The sequence below is a fragment of the Emys orbicularis genome, chromosome 3 (assembly GCF_028017835.1).
Source record: "Emys orbicularis isolate rEmyOrb1 chromosome 3, rEmyOrb1.hap1, whole genome shotgun sequence".
NCBI lineage: Eukaryota > Metazoa > Chordata > Testudines > Emydidae > Emys > Emys orbicularis.
The window spans coordinates 28,562,770-28,586,272 of record NC_088685.1 but is presented as its reverse complement, the minus strand read 5'-3'; the positions used below and the strand labels follow the sequence as shown (position 1 = coordinate 28,586,272).

Here is a 23,503-nt window from a genome sequence, read left to right as displayed (position 1 = left end):
GTCACCAGTACAAAAGTCTGAGAACCCCTGAGCTAGCCAGAACAAACTCACAACTAAGAAGATAAAAAGGGGAAAATGATAAAAAGCTGTTCCCAGATTGATACATAGTATACGTTCCATTATACTAGCCTAGTGGTTCTCAAACTTTTGTACTGGTGACTCCTTTCACATAGCAAGCCTCTGAATGTGACACACACACCCCTTATAAATGAAAACCACTTTTTAAATATATTTAACACCATTATAAATGCTGGAGGCAAAGCGGGGCTTGGGGTGGAGGCTGACAGCTCGCAACCCCCCATGTAATAAACTCGTGACCCCCTAAGGGGTACCGATCCCCGCTTTGAGAACCCCTGTACTAGCCCCATCACAATACCAGGCATAGCAAAACCTGTAAGCAGAACCCACACACAAATCATTTAAGCCATAAATATAAAACCAGTCAACAATCCTTCAATGAAAATAAGTCATATTTACCTGTAATTGCTCTAGTGATGATAAAGGATGCACCATGTTTTTTGTTGCCTCTTGGCTGTAATTACAACAATACATTCATCATGCAACATCTGAACAATCCAATATTCATGTACATACTCAGTGAATAATGCACTTGATAAACCCTCTGCTCCTCTAAAAACTTCTCATTTAATTTTGAGTATTCCCAATTCCATATGAAATTGCATAAGCTAAAAGACTGTATAACTGAACATTCAGTATGTGCCAAATTGTAATAAAAACAGAACATTATCATAGGATACAATTGTTCAATGTGCTATTATTGGTGCACTACATTCTGATTGTGCATGAGAAAAAGTCTCTGGCTCAAAATTCTTATTATGTGAAAGAGCAAGAACTTTTATAGCAACAGGTCCCTTTCTATATGTATTTCTGCCAAGTAAAACACCTATTTAGAGACCATTTTCTCTCCCCACTTCCCTTCTTCCACCTTTCCTTCTCTCACATAATCTCACTAATACTCTACTTCTGTAGCAATGCCACTACACCCCATTTTGCATCCACTGCATGGCACACAGAGAACTCATGGTTTCTATCTCATGCAGAAAGGAGTAGTGCAGGAAAGCTACATAGCAAGAGGAGGAAGCAATATAACCAGCCAGGACAAAAGGGAAAGCATTACAGGAGAGAACCAAGAAAGGAAAAAGTACACACAACCAAAAGGGAGATCCAAAGAGAGGGGAGAGATAACACAATTTGGGATAAGTGCTCTTGCATATAAAAAGAGGATGAGACTACTTCTCAAAGAAAAAGAAAAGGAAGGAGGAAGAGATTTAAACCAGAAATGAAAAGGAGTAAGAGAACAGAGGGACAACACAGATTAAGAGGAAAGGAAGACATCACAATCAGAGCTTAAAGCAGTGGTTTTCAACCTGTGTCCCACAGACCCCTGGGAATCTGCATATTATGTCTAAGATTTCAAAGGGACCCACACCTCCATTTAAAGTTTTTTAGGGGTCTGCAAATTAAAAAGAGGTTGAAAGCCACTGGCTTAAAGTCAATAAATATCCATTCACATATGGTTGTCGTTCGCTAGTCAAAATCTCACAGCACCACAAATTGAAGGAGAGTGAAGGAAGGAAGTACAACTACTCTTAGGTCAGCTATTAGGTTAATGGAGCAGATGGTTTTACGACAATCATGCCAGTGACAAAGGTGGGAATATTTTTAAAAAAAAAAAATTCCTAAGGCTATGATTTTCAAAAATGAATGCCCAAAGTTAGGTTTCCGAGTCCATATTTTGAAGTCAATGGGAACTGTGGGATATTCAGCACTTCTGACAAATCAGGCCACTTGTTACGTGTCTAAATGCATCCATATTCAGACACCTAAGTTCTAGGCTCCCGATTTGAAAATCTTGGCCTAAGATATAGTTTCTTTTTATTTAAAGTTTGCAAAGCTTTTTAAAGAAATACCTTTCACAGTGTCAACAACTCTTTAGAATGCCTGTTTGTTGTGCCTCAGTGTGGGTGAGCTGAAGGGAGGAGTACACATAGCTGCCCCAATACACAATTTGCTCAGTAAAGGTTGATCAGCCAGGCAGCAATGTGGCCGCAGTTTCTATATAGCATGGGTGGTCAAACTGTGGCTCATGAGCCGCATGTAGCTCTTTTACAGTTAAAGTGCAGCTCCCGGAGCCCCCGCACGGGCTCCCGCCTCCACCTACAAGACTGGGCAGGAAGGAACTTGGGGCTTCTGCCCTGCGGTGGGGTGGTAGGACATGGGGCTCTGCCCAGCAGGAAGGGGGGGGCTAAGGGCTTTAGCCAAGCGTGGGGGTATCGGGGGAGAAGCCCCGCACCCTGGCAGGCGTCGCCCCACGGGGTAGGCTGTGTGTGTGTCTTGCAGCTCTCGAACTTCTGAAGATTACTGTATGCGGCTCGGAGGGTCAGTAAGTGTAGCCACTTCTACTACATAGCATTACAGTAACAATAAGTGACAAAGTTTTGTTCGTTTCTTTTATTCATCAAATTTCCCAGTGTGCCCAAGGGATTTAAGAGCATAAGTCCCACTGAAAATTCTGAGGAGTCATGAAAAGTTCCTAAATCCCACAGGCACTTTTGAAAGTCTCCCCCCCCATTACTTTTAGAGTACTTTTTTGAAGGTTTACAGCATCCACTTCTGAACTTAAACTATGCACTCTTGTTCTTCAACTGTTTAATTCCTAAAAGTAAGTAACTTACTCTCATATTAGGAACACTAGAATTTACTCTCACTTTAACGTAGCTCCACTGGGAATTACATACACCATATAGTTACAGAGAAACCCATCTTCCAACCTATTAAGAAACCTCCTTTCTGATTCATTCATATTTGATGGACAAGCTTCAAATTTTATTCTGTTCGAGCAAATCTATACATGAGTCGTATCTACTTTTGCAGTGACAATATATCCATTTAGCATTGATGTTTGTTGGCTGCCTAACACGCATTCATAAAAATTACCTTAAAAGAACACAAAAGTTGAAAAGTCAAGCACTCAAAAGTTAGGAAATGCCAGAATTAAGGTTACCTGGGCAACCATAAAATTCAGTCTCCTTATGCTTAAGCATTATCATGCAGTCTTTAAATTACATGATCAAATACATTTTTCCCCCCACAGGACCCCTGCTTCATTCAGTGCACAGAATGAACAGTGTTCAGTGAATGGTTAACTATTCAATATTTCTTGTTTTATCCTCGTATGTATGGCCTCATGCATTATTACACACTATCCAAACCCTGCATTGAATACAGAAAGCTCTCATGGGCTTTTCTGTGGAGCTCTCATCACAGTATCTTGGTTATTTACAAACACTAATAAGTTTATCTTCACAACACCCCTGTGAGGTGAGGTGCTTTTATTATCGTCACCATTTTATACATGGAGAAGCGAAGTACAGAGATTAAAGCCAAAAACGTCATCTAATTTTTGGTTTCCACTTTGAGAAACCTACACCTAATTTTTCAGAATTCTTAGCATTTTGTAGTTTTTACTACATTCAGAGCACAGCTCCTATTAACTTTAATTGTATTGTGAACAGTCAACACCTCTGCAAGTCAGATGGCAGATGTTTAAAGTTAGGCAGCGAAAAAATTTGGAATATACAGCAGCCACCTAGGAAGTTTTGTTTCAATTACTTGCACAGCATCTGTGGCAAAGGCAAGGCTAGAATCCAATTATCCAGGGCAGCATTCACTGTCTTTACCACATGACCATCCTTTCTCCTCTTGCCTTTTTCACTATACACCTTCCAACTCTTGCAAAAAAAAAATAATAAAGTAGGGGTCCCCTACAGACAACAGTCTCTTCATGGCACAACTCTGATTCATTCCCACTGTGCACTGAATGAGGCAGGAGTCCTGTGGGGGAAAAATAACGTGATCATCTAATTAAAGATAGTCTAAGTATCTTAAGGCAGAAACAGAATCACCCTGAGAAAATATTTACAGAGAAACAATCAGTATACATAAGGTCTCTCCTAAGACCTTAAAAGTTGGGGACACATTTCTAGCACCACATGTTATCTTCCCTGAAAGTCTCCACACCCTTTTTAAGATGACCTAAAATAATTCCAAAGAAATAAATTGCAAAAATTAAATTTTCAAAAAGCCTCCCATTTTTACATTGCACAATGGCCATTGCCGGAAGACAAGATACTGGGCTAGATGGACCTTTGGTCTGACCCACTATGGACGTCCTTATGACCCAATCTTGAAAACTTTCACAGTAAGTAAATGGGACCATTCCCATGTGTAAATGTTTGCTGGACCACTGAGATCAGTTATTGCCTTTCCCTCAATTGCTTCTAGAATCTTTAATAAAGTGGAGTGCACCTTGAAAAATGTTTTCCGATTTGATTAGAAATTATGCTTACTGACCTGCAAAAGGAATTCTAATCAATAAAAATGTTTCAGTTTACCATTGGACTTTCAAGCAAAGAAAGAATTTAACAAAATTAGAGGTGAAATATAAAGGTTAATTGGCTCAAAATATATTGTATCTCATCCTGCATCTAAAAACATAGCCCAGCCTCAAGGACCAAAGGAACACTACATTTTATGAATTTCAACAGTCAGGGTAGATTTTTATTCATGTTTTCTAACGATTAATGCATTTCCCCTGTATGTCAGAAGCTATGAAAAATAACTAGGGCTATCAAGCGATGAAAAAAATGAAGCTTGATTAATTGCGCGATTAAAAAAATTAATCACAATTAATAGTGCAATTAATCACACTGTTAAACAATAATAGAATACCTTTTATTTAAATGTTTTTGGATGTTTTCTACATTTTCAAATATATTGATTTCAATTACAACACAGAACACAAAGTGCGCACTTTATTTTTGATTACAAATATTTGTGCTGTAAAAAACAAAAGAAATAGTATTTTTCAATTCATCTCATACAAGTATTGTAATGCAATCTTTTTATCATGAAAGTTGAACTTACAAATGTACAAAAAAACTGCATTCAAAAATAAAACAATGTAAAACTTTAGAGCCTACAAGTCCACTCAGTCCTACTTGTTCAGCCAATCGCTCAGACAAACAAGTTTGTTTGCATTTGCAGGAAATAACGCTGCCCGTATCTTGTTTACGTCACCTGAAAGTGAAAACAGGAGCTTGCATGGCACGGTTGTAGCCAGCGTCGCAAGATATTTACATGCCAGATGCGCTAAAGATTCATATATCCCTTCATGCTTCAACCACCATTCCAGAGGACATGCATCCATGCTGATGACAAGTTCTGCTTGATAACAAGCCAAAGCAGCGTGGACCAACATGTTCATTTTCATCATCTAAGATAGATGCCACCAGCAGAAGGCTGATTTTCTTTTTTGGTGGTTAGCGTTCTGTAGTTTCCACATCGGAGCATTGCTCTTTTAAGATTTCTGAAAGCATGTTCCAAACCTCATCCCTTTCAGATTTTGGAAGGCACTTCAGATTCTTAAACCTTGGGTTGAGTGGTGTAGCTATGGAAATCTCACATTGGTACCTTCTTTGCATTTTGTCAAATCTGCACTGAAAGTGTTCTTAAAACAAACAACATGTGCTGGGTCATCATCCGAGACTCCATAACATGAAATATATGGCAGAATGTGGGAAAAACAGAGCAGGAGACATACTATTCTCCCCGAAGGAGTTCAGTCCAAAATGTAATTAACACATTATTTTTTTAACGAGCGTCATCAGCATGGAAGCATGTCCTCTGGAATGGTGGCCAAAGATGAAGGGGCATATAAATGTTTAACATATCTGGCACATAAATACCTTGCAATGCCGGCTACAAAAGTGCCATGCGAACACCTGTTCTCACTTTCAGGTGACATTATAAATAAGAAACCAGCAGCATTATCTCCTGTAAATGTAAACAAATTTGTTTGTCTTAGCGATTGGCTGAACAAGAAGTAGGACTGAGTGGAATTGTAGACTTTAAAGTTTTGCATTATTTTGTTTTTGTTTATGTAACAAAATAAAAATCTACATTTGTAAGTTGCACTTTCCCAATAAAGACATTGCTTTACTTGTGTGAGGTGAATTGAAAAATATTATTTATTTTATTTATCATATTACAGTGCAAATATTTGTAATACAAGTAATATAAAGTGAAGACTGTACACCTTGTATTCTGTATTGTAATTGAAATCAATATATTTGAAAATGTAGAAAAATATCCAAAAATATTTAATAAATTTCAATTGGTATTCTATTGTTTAACAGTGCGATTAAAACTGCAATTAATCGCAATTATTTTTTTTAGTTAATTGTGTGAGTTAACTGCGATTAATTGACAGCCCTAAAAATAACATTGCACTATTAGCTCATTTAGGCCCCAATTCTGCAATAAACTCTATTTGTGGGGATCCCTGTATAAGCATAGGCAATCAATGGATCGGGATCCTGATTTGCCATTATATTGGGGTCCTGATTTGCCATTATATCTAGGTCCTCCCCAGACTTGTTGCTTTTTAGGCATGAAGTTACTCAGTTAGCATCTGTACTGTTTTCTCTTTCCCTCCCTAATTATTGATGTTTTAATTTAACATTGCATGTGATTGACTGTTCATCTTCACCAACAGCATGTTGCCCACCTGAACTCTGAGTCCTTAATTGGCAATATCACAATTCCCAGTGACTGTTCATTTAACAGACGTCTTGAAAGAAGCAGTAGATGGAAATGAACTCTTAGTAAATAAAAATACAGTTTTCATGGGAATGTTCTTAGTATCCATGACCCAAGAAGCAGAAATTAGACCGCTGTTTGCTCAATTATTTCCCAAATAAAAAGTTTCCAAGAAGTATCAGTAAATCACTAAGTGTTTTACCTGTATTCTATGTTGAGCTGAAAATATTTTCAACAAGTTGTCAGTTTTAAGCAGGGGGCAAAGGAATTACAATAATTGGCATGATTTTATACGTGTGTGTATGTATAATTTTACACACACAGGATTTGAAAGCACAACATAAATACAAGAAATAACTTCAGAGCTGAAGTGCAACCTCTGTGATGGAAGACAGACAGATGGACAACTGACAGCACAAAGTGAGGGAAAGAACAGAAAAAGAAGAGATGGAAAATTTGTCCCCAAGGATACAAGAGCAAACCACTATTCGCTGACCATAGAAAAGGGCCAAGGTTTCTCTAGTGGTCCATGCAGAACAAACAGAACTTCAACCATAACAATTTTCTAATTTGTGAATTTGAAATAATGCTTAGCCAAACTTTGTGCTGTGATATCTACTCATGACAAGCTCTGTAAACACACCAAGTATTTTATGCCCTCCCCACTCAGTACACATTGCAGATGTATCAAACCCTGCCAGAGCTTTAATACAAAATAATTTCATTTGCATCTTACACTGTTTACTTGACAGAGGGCCTGGTTTTCATAAGAACTCCCACTGAGTCCTTTGGTGCTGTGAGCACTTAATATTTCTGGAGATCATGCCCAAAGTAAATTACACAATGAATACTTCTCCCTGACAACTTTGTTAAGAAGTAAAAACCTAATCAATATTTGTTAATGGTATAAAAAGGACAGGAGATTTTTAAAAAATACCTAAAACCATAGGTGCTAGTACTAAGGGTGCTGGGGGGAAGTAGCACCCCCTGGCTTGAAGTGGTTTCCATGAGGGATAGCTCAGTGGTTTGAGCATTGGCCTGCTAAACCCAGGGTTGTGAGTTCAATCCTTGAAGGGACTATTTGGGAATTTAGTTGGGGATTAGTCCTGCTTTGAGCAACAGGTTGGACTGGATGACCTCCTGAGGTCCCTTCCAACCCTGATATTCTATGATATACAGGGTTTACAGTTGCATTCAACTGCTTTCAGCACCCACACTATAAACATTTGTTCCTGCACCTGGGACTGAAACAGCACACGTGCCAAAGTGAGATGACAAACTGGAGGGAACTCACTTCTCCCTCTCACTGGAAGCAGCATTCAGTGGTACGGTACAGGTGTTTTGTCCGACGTGCCCTAGCTGCTCGTTATGGATTTATGATCCGCTGCATATAAGGGTGGCCTCAGCAGCTTGGAGATAAGGAATCCCCTCACTCAGGATTAATGTTAGGGCTTGGTCTCATTTTGTCCGGCTGAAAGGTTTTGCTGCGTGCCTGCAAATTTCATCCGTGCAAGATGCCTCAACGTGATCCCGAGCCCCCCCCTCTCACCGCTGGGGTGGGGAGACCCCGCCATCCACACGCCCCTTTTCCCTTCCCCCCGCCTGGCAGGGCTCTACGTGGCCATCCGCCCCCACCTGCGGTCATTCCCACCCGGCGTGGGGGGACGGCGGGACTGACCTGCACCTCGGTCTCCGGCGGCCACTCGGTGTTGATGAGCAGGTCGTAGAGGATGTTCTCCTCCTCTTCCCCACTGACATCGGCCTCCGCCTCCGCCTCCGCCTCCACCTCCACCTCCACCTCCTCCTCCCAGCTCCCCCAGGCAGCGGCCATGCTCAGCCCGGACCCGGATCGCTGCTACAGCCGCTACGGCGCCCGGCAGCGGACAAACCGGCGGGCGGGGGGAGGAAGAGAGAGGTGTTTAACCCTTTCCGGTCTGCTGCTGTCTGCGTAGAACAAGTTGGGCTCGCCCAAAAGCCTTTTGCTCTGTAAGGAGATGGGGCCAAAATGCTTTGCAAAGGTCCCAGCATGTTTATGGAAGAGAGAGCATATTTATTTGAGTATTTAGGCCCCTACCTCCAATTGCATTGGGAGTTAGGGGTCTGAATACCTTTCAGGAGCTTGGCCTCAGGCCCCAGTGTATCAGCAGGGCTTTGCTTAGGCACAGAGGTCTACCTAGGGTTACCATACGCCCAGATTTTCCTGGACATGTCCGGCTTTTTGGGCCTCAAATCCCCGTCCGGGGGGAAATCCCAAAAAGCCGAACATGTCCGGGAAAATAGGGAGGGGCCGGCGCTGCTGGGTGCTGGGCCGGGGGCCGGGCCGGGGCCGGCGGTGCTGGGCCGGGGGTGCTCAGCTGGGGGCTGGCCCGGGGCCGGCGGTGCGGGGTCGGGGGTGCTGGGCCGGGGCCGGCAGTGCTGGGCCGGGGCCCGGGCCGGGGCCGGGGGTGCTGGGCCGGGGCCCGGGCCGGGGCCGGGGGTGCTGGGCCGGGGGCCGGCAGTGCTGGCCTGTGGGTGCTCGGCCGGGGGCTGGCCCGGGGCCAGCACCCCAGGGCCCGAGCCGAGCCAGGCTGGAGACGCTGGGGCCAGGGCCGGCCGCCGGAGGGAGCCACTCGGTTGGGGGGGCCAGACTGGGCCGCGCCTCCTCCCCCCCCCCCCCCCCCCCGCTTGCCTGCTGCCTGCATCAGGCTTCCCGCGAATCAAATGTTCGCGGGAAGCAGGGGAGGGGGCGGAGTTGGGGCGGGGACTTTGGGGAAGGGGTGGAGTTGGGGCGGGGCTGGGGGCGGGGGCCCCGTGGAGTGTCCTCTTTTTGGACACTCAAAATATGGTAACCCTAGGTCTACCACCCCCATGGTCATGTTACAGGATCAGCACCCTAGAATGCAAAATCATTGGGACAGGTAGCATTAATTTAGGAGCAAAACACAAAGAAGTTAATAAATTAAATGGCAATTTAAAAAAACAATTGTGTATATAGTATTTTTCGATAATGAAGACTTCTTAGGACAGAACGAAAATGAGCTCACACCTCACTGCTAATCTTATTTTCTATTTTAGCATGATTTTAATAACCTCTTTTTTTAATTTCTAGTTATCTGTGTGGTCTAGTTTTAGATACTGACAAAAGTGTGAAATTACAAGACCTAGCATTCTGTGCTGTTAGATAGCTTGTGTTAAACATTAAGGAAATAGTTCCATTTGAGAAGAAATTACTACTGATTAATCATTGTTTATTTTGCTGAATATTTTTTAGTTGAATTATGTTTAGCAAGGTAAAATGGTAACATCAGCAGTGTATCAGTCCAATGTTCATAGTTTACAGGAACTATATGAAGTTCACAGTAAATTTCTCCTTCAGAGCTATAGGCTCCAATCTGTCAAGGAGCTCTGCAAGGGCTTCACATAGGCACTGCATCTTTTAAACAAATAATTGCATTAGTATCATATCTTATAATCCAAAAGCAAGGCAGAACATGATATTGATGATGAAGAAGATAGATTAGATAGAAAATGAACTAACCACTGTAATGTATATGTTTAAAATAAGAGAAACCAGAAGATAATTAACATCATACAAACGAACTATATTAAACTGATCTGATCTGAATATAACTGCAAAAATATAGCAGAGATGAAACTGATGCCCCTTTGAACCTAGATTCCATGGCCTTTGGTTACTATTAAAAGACAACTCCCAAAAAGGACCCAAAATAATACCATTGATGACACAAATGAAATCTGGTATTAAGGTACTAATATACTTATTGCATTATTTCTAATATAATACTTCCTATCTCGTATGTCATCAGCATAAGCCAGTAATAGTCAGTATGCCCCAAATGGTAACACACTTGGACAGAAGGCTCTGAACTCAGTTCCCATGACAGGAATTAGTTTAGCCACCATTCATGATACAATGCAGTAGTAGGAGATGCTGCATAGTTACAGGTGCTGTCCTTCGGATGAGATCTAAACCAAAGTGCCTTTTTCCTCTCTCTGAGGACAGTCCCAATGGAAGTTAAACATTCTGTGTATCAGTTTAACAACAGTAGGGAATTACCATGATGCTATACTCTCTCTTCCATAAACTAACTTATAATGGGCCAAATTCACCACTAATGTAAACTGGTGAAGTGGAGTTACACTTATTTTGTTCCCAGTCTGGCATTAATCTTATACTTACAGTGCCAAATCCAGAGGTTTTCACTCTTGTCAACAGGAGTTTGCTTGAATAATGACTGAGTAGAAACTGAGTACATTTGTGTAAAAGTTGAGTAAGGACTTCTTCAGTAATATGTTACTAAAAACATGTTAGAATTCCATATGTGTAAGTAAAGATACTTTCAAACAAACATGCTGTTATAGAAGATTAAATAACTATGAAACCAGACTACACCAGTCCAGTTGTCTAGAGGTGACAATAATTGCATAATTTAAAGACAAAATACTCATTGTAAACAGATAGTTTGGGTTTAGGTTCAGGTAAAGAGTTCAGTTTCAGATTTGGGTTAGATGAGCAGTGTTACTAATTCTCTAAATTTTATTGCAATTCTCATTATATTTGGTATTTTTTCTTAAAACCCTAGCTCCCAGAATCCTGTGATTATGTGAGAATCTCAGCTTTAATTTGAGTGATAAAAGTGTGATTCTAGCTCTCATGGTTATGGAAAAAAGTTTGAAAATTTGATATGAATATATACTAAAAGATAAAAAACAAAGAGCAAATAAAAAGTGTGACAGATAATACAACTTCCTGCAATATCTTTGGAAGACCATATTATTTTATGTATGGTTTATGTATTATTTTGGGCTGCGATTGTATGTAACCCCTCCAGAGGTGAGATGTGACAGATGTGAGACCTGGGAGTTCAAAAGACTATATTTAAAATATGCCAGACAAGTAGGGTGACCAGGTGTCCGTTTTTTTACCAGAATACCCGGTCAAAAAGGAACCCTGGCAGCTCTGGTCAGCACTGCAGATGCTAGTCCCATACCTGTCCTGGGGCACCACGCTGCGCCCTGGAAGCAGCCAGCCAGTCCGGCTCCTAGGCGGGAGAGGAAACAGGGCTCCATGCACTGCCCGAGTACCGGCTCCGCACTCCCATTGCCCGGGGGTAGGGGCGGTGCCTGCAGGTGAGAGCAGCGCGTGCCACAGAGCCTCCTTCCCCCGCTGCCAAGGAGCCAGACCTGCTGGCCACTTCAGGGCACAGCATGGAGCCAGGACAGGCAGGCAGCCTGCCTAGCCCCACTGTGCTGCTGACCGGGAGCCACTCGAGGTAAGGCCACGCCCCAACCCCGAGCCCTAACCCCTGCGCTCAGGGGGGTGTTTTTTCACACCCCTGGGCGAGAAAGTTGCAGCGCTGTAACGTGCCAGTGTAGACAAGTCCATAGACTAATGAACTCATAACTAAGAGGGAAACCCAGTTGTGAGTTTTGAAGGACTAAAACTTACCAGAGCCCTAGGTTCGAGTTAGGGGTGACTACTAGTAAGCTTTATAGCATGCATGTAGATAGATTTTATTATTGTTTTAATGTGTTTTCTCTGTAAAATTTTTATTTTAAGAATAAATGTGCTTGCTTAGAAGAATCTGTGTGGTAACTGAAAACTACAGGCCATAGCCCTTATCAAGAAAGTGAAGTGCAGGCACTTCCCTTTTTAGGCAGTCTGTTTTGTAGCAGATATCACAATGTACAGCATGTGTACTGCCTTAAAATCCCTGTTAGGAGGGAGCAAGACACCAGTCTCTGCCCAAGAGAGATGATGACTTGGAACACAGAGTGCAGTTACCCTGAAGTTGTGGCAAAAAGAACCAGTTTTTCAAATTAATAATTTCAGATTGGGAGTCTGACTCTTCAGTTTTGAACTCTTGGTGTGGGCAACCCTGAGTCTGACTGAGGGTTCAGAACTTGGGCTCAGTTTGGTTTATGGTCTCAGGCTTACCAGCCGATTTAAAATCCATGTCATGGTCTTGGTTTTGGATTAGGTACAGGGTTCATGATCAGGGTCAGTCTGGGCTAGTCAGGGTGAGGGTTCATAGTTTGGACTGGTCAGGGGGGGTCATGTCCAGCCCCAGTCCGGGTGAGGGATAGAGTCAGACAGGACAGGGTACTGGGTGAGGATCCGGACCAGGAACTCAGCTTGGGGGTTGGTCGGTAGCCAGCGATCCGGGTTACAACTCAAGCCACGGGCTCGCTCAGGGAGCGGCTCGGATTAGGCTCGGGGTTTGGGTCACGGCTGGAGCCCCAGGTCACGGTTCAGGACAGACTCAGTCAGGTTGTTTGGGGACTCAGGTCGGACTCACTCGGCCCGGGTGATTTCCGCAGCCGGAACCGGTGCGGTCTGGCCGCGGAGCAGCCCGGAGGGATAAAGCGTGGGGACCGGCTCTCCACGCTCTAGGCAGCAGGCCGCTCACGCAGCAGTCTGCGTGGCGCCGAGATGGCGGCTTTCTCCGGTATGTGGCACCGGGGCAGGGGGCGGCCAGGGGTTTCCCAGGCAGCGGGTGCGGCAGGGGCTACTGCTTGGGGAGTGGGCCGGGGGGAGGCGGGCTCACCGAACGCGAGCCGGAGCCAAGGGCCCAGCCAGGAGGCCAAGGCAAGAGCCCGCGCCGGGGAGGGGGCCGATAAGGAGCCGCAGACTCCCTTGTTACATGGTCCCCAAGGGAGCCGGGCCTAGGTGTCGCTGTCCCCCGAGGAAGCAGGATCTGCTGTGGCTCAGGCCCGTCGCGCAGGGGCCTAGGGCAGCCCGCCTTCCTCGCCGCTCTTAGCGCGGGGGGCTGGTGCAGCTCACAGGCTGCTACCTCCGAGGAGGGGAGGGGGACTTATGGGGGTAACAGCTTGTGATGAAGTAAGAAAAACAGTAAAAGTCGATGGCAGTAATAGCTACGTGTAGGAAATTGCTGCCCCTCACTGCGCGTTACGCTACAGCGGCCCCTTGCCCTTGGGTTGAGGATGGCGAGTTTTCTTCACTCACAGGAGTCCTAAGGGCCTAGGCCAGGCTGGCTGCAGTTGGGTGTGATATTCCTTATATAATTTGACTTGTTACAAATTAGTGTTAATTAAATTAGGGGGGTAGCTTTTCACATAGCATAGAAGGGCTGTGAGTTTTTCAAGTATGTGCTGACTATAAGGTTATACCATGTAAATATTTGTCAGATATCCCTCCTCTCTCTCTTCCCCCCCCCCCCTTCCCCACTTCAATGTTCTGTAAACTGTGTTTCATGATAGCTGAATTCCACACTACAGTGGACTGTAGCTATTTTTTTATTTTATACTATTAGGTGTCAACTCCTGGTCTGAGCACCCTTCCAATAAATTAAAATACATAATTTCATGGAATCTTAAAATGTGTTTATATTGACAGATGAAAATTATCAAGATAAACAAAATCATATTCACAAGAAGACTTTTGATATTTAGTACTTTAGCTCTACTTCACTGCAGAGATTTACTATAGACTCCTTCAGGGCTCTCCTGTAATGCTAACTGTATTTTTGGACACCATGGAATAAATCAGAAATTCTTCTCCATATCATGAAGTTTTCATAACTTTAATCCAGGAATTAGACATAATGATACAAAGACGAAGCTAAAATTTCATGGCTCTATGACAGGGCTGCCCAGAGGGGGGGCAAGTGGGACAATTTGCCCCGGGCCTCGCAGGGGCCCCCATGAGAGTTTTTTGGGGCCCTTCACTCGCTCTGGGGGCCCCGGAAAACTCTCGCGGGGCCCGGGCCCCCGGAGCTTCTTCCACTCCGGGTCTTCGGTGGCAATTCGGCGGCGGGGACTGCTGCCGCCGAAGACCCCAGTCCCCCTGAGTCCTCTGGGCAGCCCTGCTCTATAATGTACTTTATGATGAGAGTTTAGTTTGAAAAATCATTTCTATTTTGGGGGGGGGAACCTACCGTTGCTGTTGTGAAACCTCATTACTTGAGACTGTCACGTTGTTTATGTGGTCTTCAATTATAAATTTCAGATTAGGTATATCTCCATATATTAATTTTTATTATATAACGATCTCATAGAGCTGGAAGGGACCCTGAAAGGTCATTGAGTCCAGCCCCCTGCCTTCACTAGCAGGACCAAGTACTGATTTTTGCCCCAGATTCCTAAGTGGCCCCCTCAAGGATTGAACTTGTCACAACCCTGGGTTTAGCAGGCCAGTGCTCAAACCACTGAGCTATCCCTCCCCCTAGAACTAGACACAATCATTCTAGTGCTTTGGTACAGCTAAGCATCGCCATTCCTTGCAAGGAGTTTGCACATCTTTCTTGAGTCTTGTAGTTTGCCTCAGAATTCTTTAAATTTCGCATCAAGTTTTGTGTTGAAGCAACTAACAGTCAGAAGTTTATGAGCAGGCAACTTGAAAATATAGTTAGAATTTCAAATTGAGTGCATTTTATTTAACTGTTCAGGAAATTAGGGTCATTCCTTTTATTTTTCAAAAAGAAATGTAGAATATTTCTATTTGTTTTTTCTTAAATAGAAGTACCTTGGTTTAAAAGGACACTAGCAACTTAAACATAGAACTAAAATACGAAAGTGGCTTACTCAAATATCAGTGGTGCTGAGATGCAACAGTGATTAGAATAGTTTTAAAACTTGGTGTTGAGGGGAGGGAGGTTTTTTGGCTGCTTAAATGTCATGGGTCAAGACTGGCCTACTGTGAATCCCCAATTAGCCAGGCCCCTCCCTTCAGATGACTGTTTATGCCTCTGGTTCTTAGCCTTGGAAAGTTTGGGCACATTCCATGATTAGATAGATATAGAATTAAGCGCAGAGCACTTGCACGCAGAGAGGTGGGCCAGCAGCTGAAGAATCAGGTTGACAACATGATGCAATCAACTGGCTTGGTTAGATCTTTGCATCTCATTCACCTTATTGAACTGCATGAGGGAAGGTAATGGAGTCCATCCATCAATGTATGAGTTTGCCCTGTTTGCTTGTGCATAATTCATAACCACCAGACACAGAAGTTGGTGTATATTCTGATAGTTTTCTTTTAAAAATCGTCTGTAGCAGAATTGGATGTGGGCAAAAACTTTTAATAAAGAATTTATTTCACTCTGACCTATCAGCATTGTTAAACTCACTGCAATTCTGTTCCTGTCTTCATGCTGGAGTAATGAGTTTGGGACGTGAAAGGAAACAGACCAAGCATTGTGTTGCAGAAATGTTTTTTTTCATTTTGGCAGTGTTACTGTAAAAATACTTAAATGGAGCCTCTGATGTTAGTTTACATTTAGTTGGACAAAGCCACTGTAGAGTGATGTGATATATGGTGTTTCCTATTTTATGGCTGAGCTCCCTTCAGTGGCAGTACTCCTGGCCTCTTCCGTTTTGGCACTTTTAGTGCTTGCTATAGGAAGAGTAAAGGTCTGAAGTCTTAAAAACCTGAATCCCTATATAATATTGGTAGCTTTGCTCGTCAGAAAATAACTTGCATCTCTGTCATGGTCAGAGTTGAGATTTTGGAGCATAGAAAAATTCTACCCTCTGATATGCACATGTAGTTCATATTGATGTCAAGGTGGAGATACACTTGCACATCAAGGATAAAATTGGGCACTAAAAAAGGCGGGGCTAAAGAACTCGGAGTCCTGCCATCTTCACTTTACCTTGTCAGCCATAACAGAGGAAATGGACAAGTAACATCTTTCATGCAAAACATTTTGGTGCTAAAGAAGAGACAGTACTGTGTTGACAAAAATATAAACACCTTTTTTCTTTTTGAACTGCATGAAGGGTTGGCATTTGAAAATAATGCCATCAGACTTATGATGAGAGATCATCAGACTTATGATGAGAGATCTAATGCTTTTGTTTGTTTGTTTTCTGATAGAGATGGGTGTTATGCCAGAGATAGCTCAAGCTGTGGAGGAGATGGACTGGCTGTAAGTATGAGTGCTTAGATATCTAATAAGCAGGAGAACTCCATCAAAATTTGGTCTCTCAGTGATGTGTAATTTAATTTCTGAAATATCCAGTCTCTCTATTCACTTAACAGCAAAGATGCATGTTTTCCTTTTTATCCGTATCTTCAGTTGCATCTCTTGTATTCCTTTTATCATGAATGACTGAAAAATCTGATAAATGTAATTGCAGAGCTGATGTTAGCCAGGTTGAGGAAGTCAGCAGTAAGGTATTGATTGCAGCCAATGTTATGATGCCTTTTTCTCTGCAAAAAGCCTTTTTTTCTCACCTTACTTTCATTGTAATTATGGTGAGCTTACTGAACCAGATAACTAGTATATCTTAATCACTGAAGTTAGTGGTTTTCAAACTGGGGTTTCAGGTGTTAGGCAGCTTATTTGCTAGCTTGTCTCATTCTGCTGCCAATGAAGTTGGATGGTTGCATAATTGTGGCTTCTCCCTGTTTCTAGCTTCTAGTTCAGTTTTCTTTGAATACATTTCCGCTTGTATGGCCAAAATTCATACATTGCAGGTTGAACGCTTCATGACATTGACTGAATTGGTTAATTTGACCTCCTTTTGCAATTATAATCTTCCAGTAACCTGATATGCAAAAGGACTGACACTTTACTATGTCAGCTCTTGTGTTTTACGCTGAGGGTTTTGCAGTCTTCCCACAGATATTCAAGCTGAGTCTATCCCGTTGATTCTAGGAGGTGGTGATGTGCTTATGGTATGTATGTTAAACTGTTCAGTTTGCATAGAAATAAAATTAATGGTTTTACAGTTCTAAAATGTACCGTAGAGGGATTATTTAAATCTGGTAAGTAAGCACTGACAAATGAATTTGGAGCATATTTTGTGAAAGCTTAGTTACAGTATGCAATTAATCTTTATCAGAAGGTATAATCAAACAGTCCATTTACTCAAAAATTCACTTTTTTTATGTTCTGTGGATTGTATTGCAACACACTTATGTAAAATTGCATTTAATTTAGGGCTGTCAATTAATTTCAGTTAACTCAAGTGATCATGATTTTTAATCTAGTTAATTTTTTGCATTAATGAGTTTTAATCACACTGTTAATAATAGAATATCAATTTAAATTAATTTACTTGGATGTTTTTCTACATTTTCAAATATATTGATTTAAATTACAACATGGAATACAAAGTGTTCAGTGCTCATTTTATATTTTTCATTACAAATATTTGCACTGTGAAAGATGAAATTGTATTTTTAATTCACCTCATATAAGTACTGTAGTGCAATCTCTTTATTGTGAAAGTGCAACTTACAAATGTACAATTATTTTTTTTACATAACCTTAATGTAAAACTTTAGAGCCTACGAGTCCACTCAGTCTTACTTCAAGAAGCCAATAGCTAAGACAAACAAGTTTGTCTACGTTTGTGAGATGCTGCTGCCCACTTCTTATTTATGTTAGACATAATGATGCATTAGTTTACTAATGTTTTCAGAGCTCTTGCTCTGAAATGGTGAAACAAAAGCAATAATAATGGAGTCATCCTTTATCGTATTTTGTATTGTCAAAGGAGCACGAAGAATATAGGATTTGTCCTTATATTTTAGAAATCTAAAGAGAAATAAAAAATTATAAAACTTAAAATGTGTCCTCTTTTAATACACCACTATTTTGGGTATTTTTTTCTTGGGCTCTTAATTTTTTTGTAATTGATTAAAATCAAGCTTTGAAGATGTTGCTTAAATTCATGCATCTCTAAAGAATTCAGAGTGCTTTAGTAATCAATTTCTGGATAACTAAATGAGACTATCTCACAAGTAGTGTTGTTCGTCCCGCTCATCTACGCAGTCCCTCTTGGGTACCTTTAGTAATGTTACATTACACACATGCAGTGGCTTTCATTGTAAAGGACACCAGAGCACTTCACAAACTACATGCATGCAGTACAACAATATTGGAAAAACCAACACCTTGAGTAGTGAATGTCAGACAAGCTGAAAAATAGTACATTACAGTGGAAAGAGGAGCACGTAAACACCTGCAGTTGAGGGAATCTCTTCTTATGGAGTACTTATTTATCATGTGTTGGAAGTGTTCTCAAAAAGAAGGGCCTTTCCTCATAACCCGATCAGTACATTAAAAATGAGTTAAATTATGTTAAAAACAAACAAACAAACTAGTCTGTAGCACCTATAATCACGGAAGAGCAGAAAGTCTGCTGGAAATGTTACTGTCTTGCTCTGCCTTACATGGAAAGCATTAACCTATACTGATGTGTACTACAGAAAACTTTAAACTTATGCCTTCACAATTTATTTTAAGTGGATGTGCTATCAATTTTAAAAAATTGGTATAGTTGTATTATGGAGCAATATTTAATGTAGCTTCTGAAAACCTTGGTTTTTTTTTTTTTCTTTCCCCTCCTCTTCTCTCTCCCTCCCCCCCCCCCCCCCCTCACACAGGCTGCAGAAACTGGGAGTGGAAAGACTGGTGTAAGTAAACAGGCTTAATTTGAGTATGTAGATGAGAAATGAAAAGGCACCCTGGCTGCTCCGGTCAGCACCGCCAACTGGGCCGCTAAAAGTCCAGTCGGCAGTGCTGCAGCACCAAGGCAGGCTAGTCCCTACCTGTCCTGGCTGGCACCGCACTTTGCCCCGAAAGCAGCCAGCAGGTCTGGCTCCTAGGCGGGGGGGCCCATGGGGCTCTGCAAGCTGCCACCCCGCCCTGAGCACTGGCTCTGCAATCCCAGGAACAGTGCCTGCGGGCAAGAGCAGTGCGTGGAGCCTCCTGCCCCCTCCCCCCTCTGTGCCCCTGAACCCCTCATCCCCAGCCCCACCCCAAGCCTTCACCACCCCCCTCCTGCACCCCAACCCCCTGCCTCAACCCGCAGCCCCCTCCCACACTCCAAATCCCTCGGCCCCAGCCTGGAGCCCCCTCCCATACTCTGAACCTCTCATTTCTGGCCCCATCCTGGAGCCTGCACCCCCAGTAGAGCCCTCACCCCCTCCTGCACTCCAACCCCTGCCCCAGCCCAGTGAAAGTGAGTGAGGGTGGGGGAGAGCGAGCCACCGAGGGAGGGGGAATGTAGTGGGCGGGGCCTCGGGGAATGGGTGAGGGTAGGGTGTTCGGTTTTGTGCAACTAGAAAGGTGGCAACCCTAATGTAGACTAATACAATTCAGACGTGAGAGGTGTGTTTTGGTGTGTTGCAGTGTTTGTTTACTTAAGAATTAAACATTTCTATTAACAAATAAAATGGTTTACAACTAGACTAGACAGCTTTGATTTTTAAACACAAGGATTGGAAGATAACATTTGTCTTTTGTGCATAATTTATTTTTTGTGGCTTAACTTTTGATACTGAAGAAATACATCAAATGATCTCTGTATTTTTAGGCTTTCAGCATCCCAGTTATCCAGATTGTTTATGAAACACTTAAGGACCAGCAAGAAGGCAAAAAGGGGAAAACTACTATCAAAACTGGTGGGGCAGGTAAGTCCGTTCACTTAACTACATAATTCTTGTGGCATTTGAAATATTCTATTTCTTAAGTCATGTTTTAGTTAAAGTACAGCTCTTTTTTAATAAAAAAAGAATTTGGGCCTTTATTTAACTAAGTCCTATGTATAGTATGTTCTACAAAATGTAGGGATTACTTTGGAGCTGTCACAATGTGTTTATGTTGCAACAGTTTTCAATCTCCAATTACGATTTGAGCCCCAGGTGCACTTGGGACAGTTCAAGTGCGTTTGGGGCGGTGGGGGAGGGGAATGGTCCTACTTGAGAACCAAACCACTTTAATGCATGTGGAAAGGACTTGTAGACCTAATTGCCATGGAATTTTGTTTTTAAACTTTTTTTTTAATGGCCAACTTAAACCTGCAAAATACAAGATCCCCTTTTTATTGTAGTATGTGCACGAACTCTTCACAAATAGCTTTGTGTGTTTGCAGAATGAAATCAGAAACTTGACTTGTTACAGCTGTGTCTCTGAAAGATACACTAGAATATAAATAAAATGACACTGATTGGAATATTTACTTTAGCCAATACAAGATACCTGAAAAGTGAATACTCCGCATATACAGCAACAGCATTCAAAATTCCTTCTTATGTTTTTAGAATATTTTCTGTATGACCAAAACCATGACAAAAAGCCAGGAGGTTTGTAAGATCTAGGCCTAACAGTTCAAGAACTTATTCTCTGAACTCAAATGCAGTAAGACCATGTACCAAAATACCATTGACTTACATATTTACACCTTGTAGATTTTAATGCTAACTGTACTGACTGACCTTATTGGTGTGGGGTGTGGTGGTTTTTTTAATTTTATTTTATTTTATTTATTTATTTTAACTAGTGCTCAACAAATGGCAGATGAACCCATATGATAGAGGATCAGCTTTTGGTAAGTTGTCTTCTCAATGCTGTAAGAGTGAGTAACAAATACACCTCTACCTCGATATAATGCTGTCCTCGGGAGCCAAAAAATCTTACCGCATTATAGGTGAAACCGCGTTATATTGAACTTGCTTTGATCCACCGGAGTGTGCGGTCCCGCCCCCCGGAGCACTGCTTTACCGCGTTGTATCCGAATTCGTGTTATATCGGGTCGCGTTATATCGAGGTAGCGGTGTATTATTAAGTTGTAAAATGCAGTCTGTAAATAGAAGTATAAGCTGATTTTGAATGTAACTGGAAATAAAAGACCTAGGCCTGCATCTTTCACTAGAATCATAGAATATCAGGGTTGGAAGGGACCTCAGGAGGTCATCTAGTCTAACCCCCTGCTCAAAGCAGGAAATTCCCAACTAAATCATCCCAGCCAGGGCTTTGTCAAGCCTGACCTTAAAAACCTCTAAGGAAGGAGATTCCACCACCTCCCTAGGTAACCTAGAGTAAGTAGTTTACTGATTTCAGTGGACTGCTTAAGGGCTCCAGGGTTCTGACTAAAATCTGTAACTGCTGTTTGGTATCAGCTGCAGGACTTGGTTTTGGGATGGAGTGTGGCATGTTTCTGAGTATTGTATGAGTTATTTATTTATTTTATTGTTACTCTAAATGTTACACGTTAATTTGACTTTTAATATAGACTCCTTATTCTCAAAAACAGATTTACAGAAAGAGCAGGTTGGATATGGTCCATAGGAAACATTCAAAATTATAATTCAATCTGAAGTGCTTCATTTTTAGACTCTCAAAAAAGAAACAGTTAATATTGCTGTATTGGCCATGTATATTAAGGGGAAACTAATGAAGATACGATAGTATTGTTGGTCCACATTTCACAAACAATATTATCTTTCTAGTCATGGGGTATTACTAATAAAATAAAAAAACCTTTTAAAAGTTCAGGCTGCCTGTCCTTGAGAGGGTGACTTTTTCCATGATTAAGGAAGATGTTAAATCTTCCTCTGAAATCAGGATGATGTAGATCCCTTCAGTATATCAATTTTATATAGTGATGGCTGAGAACTAATTTTTAATAAGGTAGTAAGTTCATTATCAAGACCAAGGAGGCGGAGTTTAGCACAAAGGGCTTTAAGGCAGATGGTGCTTACGAAATGTGAGTAGAATGGTTGCCCACATTGGATCTACCATATGGCAGTTCCAACGGATGAGTTATAAGTAGTGAACGTGATCCTTGGATGCATAAGCAGGTGGATGTCCCATAAAAATAGGGAGATGATATCTTCTCTGAATATGGCATTAGGGATATCATTACTGGAATACTGTGTCCCGTTCTGATTTTCACAGTTCAAAAAATGATGTTGGGAAAAGCTGGCAAGGGTTCAGCAAAGAGAGATGAGAATTATTAGGGTTTGGAATCATGCCTGTGGTGAGAAACTTTTTTTTTTTTTTTTAAATAGTTTTATCCGAGAGAAGGTTAAGAGGAGATGTGATTAGTCAATAAGGTTTATAAGTACCTGATTTCTGATAGTATATTTCTCCGTTTAATCTGGCAAAAAAACAAAGGCACAGCATAATGACTTGCAGTACTTGGAAGATTAATCTAGACACATTCAGACTAGAAATAAGGTGAAAAATTTTAACAGCAAGAGTAACTAACCATTGATACAACTTGCCTAGGAGTATGGTGGATTCTCCAGCATTTGAATCCTCTTAGCCAAGATTAGGGCCTGGTCTACACTAGAAAATTTAAGTTGGCTTAACTGCGTCATTCAGGGGTGTGAAAAATCCCCACTCCTGAGCAGCATAGCTAGACTGACCTAATCCAAGTGTAAACAGCACAAGGTGGATGGAAGAATTCTTCCTAACTTCCACCTCTGAGGGCGGTAGATTACTTACACCAACAATCAAATCCCTCCTGTTGGCATAGGTAGTCTCTATGCTGCAGCACAGCTGTGCTGCTGCAGTGCTTCTGTAGCATTTTAAGTGTAGTAGACATACCGTGGATATCTTTCTAGGTAACTTCTGTTTGAACTATGGCATATTATGGGCTTAATGTGGAGATTACTGTCTGAAGTTCTCTGGCCTGTTATGCCAGAGGTCAGACTAGGTGATCATAATTGTAACAGCAGAATGCACCATCTATAAATTACTCTTGTTGAAAATTGAAGTGTCAAAGCAATGTTCAGATACAATCCTGGCCATAGCATTTCTCCACATGAGTTCGTTGTAAAAGGCTGAATCAAGTTTCTGTCCATTTTAATAGTGGATTAGCAATGTGAAGAAACTGCAGTGTTTGAACAATTTTTAAGCACTATGTATTTTTATAAAGCAGCATTAAAGTAGGATACAAACTTTTCACAGTCTGACACTTGCCTTCCATACTGACGTTGTCAAATGTCAACTTGACCTAGGTTGAAATGGAGTGGAGTTTCATGCTATGCTTGTTGCAGGGCAAACATTCGTGTCTTTGTGAAGTGAATATATAATTGTTGTACTGTGTGCTAAGGATTGCATTGTCCGTGTAGCCATAAATAACACTGGCACGAGAGAATTCTTGCAGATAGAACCATGTTAAC

General features: G+C 41.9%; 2 protein-coding genes across 3 annotated transcripts in view; one reads left to right on the top strand and one right to left on the bottom strand.

Moving 5' to 3' along the window:
- The window catches only part of NBAS (NBAS subunit of NRZ tethering complex), a 409,271-nt gene extending 400,797 nt beyond the window's left edge, over window positions 1-8,474 (bottom strand). Inside the window, exons 1-3 of one of the 2 annotated variants that reach the window (XM_065400709.1) lie at window positions 8,414-8,474; window positions 8,300-8,383; window positions 478-532 (exon numbers count right to left, since the gene is read on the bottom strand). In XM_065400709.1, the coding sequence (XP_065256781.1) occupies window positions 478-532; window positions 8,300-8,383; window positions 8,414-8,452 (178 nt within the window). In that variant the 5' untranslated portion in view covers window positions 8,453-8,474. Of the gene's footprint in view, window positions 1-477; window positions 533-8,299 lie in introns of both variants that reach the window. The other variant, XM_065400708.1, reaches the window with a different exon arrangement.
- Window positions 8,475-13,003: 4,529 nt separating this feature from the next.
- Window positions 13,004-23,503, top strand: part of DDX1 (DEAD-box helicase 1) — a 33,882-nt gene continuing 23,382 nt past the window's right edge. Inside the window, exons 1-6 of the mRNA XM_065402213.1 lie at window positions 13,004-13,070; window positions 16,457-16,508; window positions 17,197-17,260; window positions 18,977-19,006; window positions 19,909-20,005; window positions 20,875-20,922. Of these exons, the coding sequence (XP_065258285.1) occupies window positions 13,055-13,070; window positions 16,457-16,508; window positions 17,197-17,260; window positions 18,977-19,006; window positions 19,909-20,005; window positions 20,875-20,922 (307 nt within the window). The 5' untranslated portion in view covers window positions 13,004-13,054. The remainder of the gene's footprint in view (window positions 13,071-16,456; window positions 16,509-17,196; window positions 17,261-18,976; window positions 19,007-19,908; window positions 20,006-20,874; window positions 20,923-23,503) is intronic.